Source organism: Pteropus alecto, unplaced genomic scaffold (genome assembly GCF_000325575.1).
Source record: "Pteropus alecto unplaced genomic scaffold, ASM32557v1 scaffold3, whole genome shotgun sequence".
NCBI lineage: Eukaryota > Metazoa > Chordata > Mammalia > Chiroptera > Pteropodidae > Pteropus > Pteropus alecto.
Window position 1 is genome coordinate 32,375,367 of NW_006442484.1, and position 6,000 is coordinate 32,381,366.

Below are 6,000 nucleotides of genomic sequence, written 5' to 3' on the forward strand. Positions count from 1 at the left end.
GAAATCTTAGAAAATAGTTTTGATTTATTACCATTTTTAAAATACAATATTAAAATGGCATAAAATTTAAAATAGCAACAATTACAACACTTCAATTCCATGATTATTTTCATTTTTCTATAAGTTTCTAGCACTTGTCTACATGCTTGTATATTTTAAATAGTTGTAATTATGGCACATTTACCATTTTATAGTGGGGGTTTGAATAATTTTTTAAGATATATCTAAATAATTCTCACAATTATCAATTATTTTTTATATGTGCCCTCATCTTCTAAGCCAATTCACTTACAGGGGACAGGGTTTTTTATATATATATATAAAGGAGGGGTGCTATTATAGATGATACTTCACCATGTATTTTTCCAGCATGCAGTTTTTGCCAGAAGTATCTTTAAGATTAAATTTGAAACTGTTAAAGAGAGGATGGATGTATAACGGTGGAGTAAAACCAGAAGTTATTTCATAATGGATTTGCTTAAACAAAAACATAGTACTTATAAACCATCCAGCTCAATTCCCTTATATTGTCAGTACCCAGAAAGCCATGGTAGAACATACAAACAAATAGGAGAAGTAGCTTTGTTCGTACAGATCAACCTGCTACTTTGTATTTAACCATTCTAGTAAGCTCCATCCTGGCTTCATAGATTAACAATCCTGAGTCATCAGAAAAGACTAGCTCGTTTCTCTAATTGTCCTGAGAGCCCAAAAAATCCAGAAGCATTTTTTATGTCCTCAAGAACTACAAGAATCTGAGACTAGCTTGTGAAAGCCGGCTAATATTTCCCAAATTATGTTCTATAAAACAGTAATGTCAAGGAGAAAGGAAAGAAATATGGGAAATGGTAAACTAAATAAAATCAGACAAGTTTTTATGGTGTGGATTTCCTAGAAACTTGATTATGATAAAATGCATTGAGATTCTCTAAAAGGGAATGAAATATATTTCCCTAATTTACAGGACCATGAAATCCACTATTAGCCATACAATATCTGGAAGAATATTTCTCTTTTGTAGGATGATTTAGAAAATATAGATTAAAATTGCAATAGACATAGGATATTAAAAATGATAACTCTGGAGAAGAGAACCCTGTCCTATTTATCACTGACATGCTAGACTAGGTTCCAAGTGTTCTTAGAACTCTGTAGTACATGCAACCTCCTCCAGATCTGAAGAGGGGACAATTGAATGTAAGGCAACTTTCTGTGTCTAAATCTGCAAATTTTAGTGCCTCCTAATGTTATTTGGCCTTTCCTCTGGTACCACTGAATATGATGGCGCTACAAAATCTCTTGAGTTTTTGTGTGACCTTTTGCCTGGATGATATATTAATCTACTTCCTAGATATGCCTAGTTGCAATGCAACTACCTGCAAGATAAACCAGCCCAGAGAAGGGTGTTTTTGAGCTCTCAGGAGTCTATTCTCAGTACAGGTCTTCGGCCTTGCCAGGATGGTGCCCACATTCTAGGTGTAGAATCAGTCTCCTCAGAACATCAACAATTACCCGGAGCTTCCTGAGATTTCTAGAGCAACCACTTAGTTACTAATTTTGGCAAAACAAGTGAAGCATGGGGTACAAGAGAGTGGTAAATCAGAAGCCATTTAGCAAACAATAAGCAAAGAAACTTGGGTTGTGAAAGGCAGAACAAGTGAATCTGTTAGTTCCATACGTGGAACTACCAACCAGGAGAGCTGCAGAAAATTAGGACACCAGAGCAGGCTGAAGACCAAAGCTTTAGCCCTCCAACAAGGGAGGAACTCAGTAGCACAGACATCTTAGACTCAGCTATTTGATCCGATTCTCACTATTAAAAGTCTTCCCAAGTGAGCGTACACAGAGGCCAGAGAAGGAAGTCTCACAACTGTTGGCGAAGGAATGAGTTCAGTAGCTAGGCTCAGAGAGAGTTCTCCAGTGCCCTAAGTCACATGGTTTAAATACTGGTCTCAATTTTATCTTTAAAGACACATTTCCAGACAACATTTAATTGTTGGTAAAACCCTATGAAACGATTTATATAAAGGTGATATTTTTAAAATAATGCTTTACAACTAAAATTGTGAGCAAGAGACTACATATATTTCTAACAGAGATTTGGTTAAAAACATCCCTTGTAGGCATTATAGTAAAAGTAGTAAGGTGGACCAAAAGCCCAAACTTTATTAATCAAAACCTCTTATTAAAATAAAAATTATAACTCTTTATCACATGACCAATATAAATAACTGTCTCTTAAACCTCTAAACTGGCCATTCTGAAACAAGGGAGCAAGGAACCCTGGGGAAGTATATCAGTCTTCAAGAGGTGTAGCTTGAGAAAACATATCAATTACTAATATAATTTTATAAATTTAAATATAAAATATAATTTCATATTTGAAAATTTTATGTGACTTGTTTCCTTAGTACAGATTTCAAGGCATTAAAGTTTGGCAAAATCGTTTTTTTCTACAAAGGCTAAACCAATTAGATCTCAGGTACTATGAATGGGACTCTGTGGAAAAAACAAAAAGCTGCTCTACTTCAAGTTCATGGACAACAGGAGTTAAAGATAAGAGCTCCAATATCACCTTCAAATAAACTAGCTGATTTGCTTTCTGCAAATAACTAATCCTCTGAACCTCAAGATTCTCATCTGTAAAGTGGAGATAGCATTGATACCTAAATGACCTCTGCAGGGTCATTGTAAGGAGTAAATAAAATAAAGCATGCCAAGTACTTAACATAGTACCTGGTATATGCTAAATTACCCAACCAAACTGAGGCCCTTACTTTCTGCAGGCCTGAGATTCTCAAATGGAGCCTCTCATAGTGATGCATAAGAATACTTTACTTTTAATTTTTTTATTAAAAGGGAAGATAGACTTTTAAAGATAGAGCTTAAACTCCTGATTTTCTGATGGTTCCTAAATTCTCCACAAATCTAGCCACACTCTAACTGTCCTCCTTTCACTATTATTTCTTAATTTCACTGAACATATATTGAAATTAGCCTACTTTCTAGAATAACACAAAAATTTTTCTTGGAATTCCTTTTTTGGTCCAATATTCAGCCCTTATAAGTTCCTCATTTCCATCATCTTTGTGTCATTCCAGGTCAATTTTTCCACAATGATATGTATACACCTCTTCTATCTAGCTCAAGAACAGCCTAATATACACATTAAGAAGAGTATGGAACAGCCAAGATAAAAAAAAAAACAAAAAACTTTCACTCATGTCTTCCTTCACATTTGAGCTTGCATCAGTGAGCACCATAATTAAAACCTCCTAACAGCTTTCTTTATCAGGTTTCAAGTTATGCAAATTTTCAAGAAAAACTTTTTCTAATGGATTCAAACTTTCCACAAACGATAACTTTTTGAGGGATAAGATGGGTCTGATTTGTTTTCTTAGCAGCAGTATGGCAACAAAGTCTATATAATCTCATTTTTCCATGTTTTAAGTTATACTGTGATGTAAAAGCACTTCCAATCACAAGCCTTTTACTTGTAGGAATCTCTTGCCAGAATAAGAAACTCTTATTACTATAAAAAGCACCTACATCAAAATTAAAGTGAATGGTATTTGGAGATTTGACTTAGAATAAGACAACAAAAGTTAACTATTCTGATATAAATATACACTTAAAAAGCATACTTTATAAATATAATGATCATCTACTGGTATATGTACCTCAAATGGAGGGAGAACACACCTGCCTTCTCTTTTTGCCTTGACTTTTGAATTTTATTTTTCAAAAATTACAGTTAAGATCAAGTATAGAATCATTAGTTTTAATTCATCTTGAAGTGACTGCTGGAAATAATAACAAAGTCAAAAATACAAATTGAATGTTAGTCATGATACAGCTACATCTAGAAATTACTGAACAACTTGAACCCTTTAGTTTATTTATGCATTAATTTATTGAAATCATTTATACATTTCCTGCTATGTATCCTCCAATGAAAAGATGAATATGATGGGATGCTTGCCCTTGTGCTAGGTGTATTGCTAGTATGAGTGGGAGTGCAGAAGAGAAAGTGATTAGAAAATAGTGTCTTTTTTTCCCCCTAAGAAAAGCGAAATCCATATTAATATATCTATTAAATTCCAAATGATAACTTTAAATTTTTATTATTATTGTTTAATAGACAATTATAGACTATCTAACTAAATAACTGCAAATCTTAGTAATTCCTAGGTGCTCTTATTAAAATTTTCTTCAGCTCTTACCTGACTTCATTTAGCCTTTGATGCTCCTGCCACCACACTTGTTTGTGTTGCTTTATTAGTGTTTGTTCCTTAGATATCTTTGAAGTCTGCACTGCTTTTCTGATCTAGATTTAGAAGAAAAGAGGAGCCTATTCAATATATTTTAAAAATGTGTTTTCCTCAATGGAAATGTTTAATCTGTATTTTCTAAGTTAAATACTTACCGTTTTTAAATACTATTAGTTTATCTTCTAACACAAAATCCTCCTTAAAGTAGTACTTTGTTAAACAAAAAGCTGGGAGGTGAAAGAGAAAATGATTTGGAATATTGATCAATTTAAGAACTGTTTTTAACATTATTTATGAAAACGAAGGTAAAGTAATTCTATTTTCCGTACATACAATACATAATATATTAATTTTTACAATCCCAGAAAAAATTTTAAGAGCTTTCCATATATTTTTTCACCTTTCAGTACATTTTTCCTGCCAGGCATCATGAGCATCATTACTCCCATTTTACAGAGGAAGACACTGAAGTTCAGAGACGTTAAAAGACTTGGTCAAGATTATAAAGCTCATAAACATCAGAATCATGTAGAATCCTGGTGCATGAATTGGTTTTTATCTGGCCCTTCAGCATAGGACGGGAAAAAGTCATTGGATAAACTGCTGGGAGGCCTGGCTGTAGTCCCAACTTCAACACCTACTAGAAATATGACCTCGAATATCCAATTTTAATCTTTCGATTCCATGACTTCATAAATAAATTGCTAAAAAGAATTTAGGCAAATATTTATTTGAAGATACTTAAAGAAATAGTGAAATATCAGGTAGCATTGAAACCCAAATTTTTAACTAAATTTCAATTTTCCTTAAATTTTATGACTTTTTTAAAAATTTAACATATAATTAGTACTTTGAGGTTTCTGTTGACAAGTTGTATCAGGCCTGGGTTTGTTTGCCTTAAAATTCTTTCTTGGCCTTCTCACTAATCTGCTCCATATCAAAGAGCAGCCTGTGTTTCTCAGACACCCCTCAGCTGGTTTCCAGCTGCATTCTGTCAAAAGGAGACACTGGCAGTGGGAGACTGAAGAGAGGGAGGAAAGAAGCCAAAGCATCTTCTTCATTTGCTCCAACTTTTCTTGACAGTTCTACTACAGTTCCAGCTATCTCTAGGTAACCTTGGTTCATAGGAAATGGTACAGCCTTGCTTTTTCTAAATGTCACTCTGACATGGCAGTGACTTCCTGTTGTTAATCCCTGTATTGCTTCACAGTCCTGTTTGGCTTCTCAGCTCTATCACCTGTGTAATCATTTCCTGAATTAAAGACCCCTCTACTCATTAGAGACCTCCTCAAGTAGTATCTGTTTCCACACTAGACTCTGCCTGGTACTCAAGTGTATATGTTGAACTCGTGTATTCCATATTAATACTTTTAACCAAAGTGCTACTCTCAAATCAGAAACTTGATGAAATACATGTATTTTATATTTTCTCTGCTACTAGAATGCTTAGTACCCCGAATGCTTTAACAGATCAATACTGAAGATAAAAAACCTTCAGAAGACAAGTTCTAAAAGGACTCTTTATAATGCATGCTATTTCTAGCTGTCATTCCCTGATTACTTTAACCTTGAGTTTATCTTTCCGCAGTTCTGGATACTGACTCAAAATTAGGGCTGCAAGAAAAAAAATAATAACTTAAAAAAACACAAAGTAAAAGTCAAATATTCTCTTTAGGAGATATTAAGAGTGCTACAATTATGAATTTAGAAGAAAAGTACATTTAAATAA

General features: G+C 33.7%; 1 protein-coding gene across 3 annotated transcripts in view; it reads right to left on the reverse strand.

Annotated features, from left to right (window-relative positions):
* Window positions 1-6,000, reverse strand: part of CCDC148 (coiled-coil domain containing 148) — a 195,960-nt gene that overhangs the window by 130,690 nt on the left and 59,270 nt on the right. For 2 of the 3 annotated variants that reach the window (XM_006921098.3, XM_025039533.1), the window contains one exon: window positions 4,224-4,327. The exons of the other annotated variant lie outside the window; for it this stretch is intronic. In XM_006921098.3, the coding sequence (XP_006921160.1) occupies window positions 4,224-4,327 (104 nt within the window). The remainder of the gene's footprint in view (window positions 1-4,223; window positions 4,328-6,000) is intronic. 3 annotated transcript variants of the gene reach the window in all.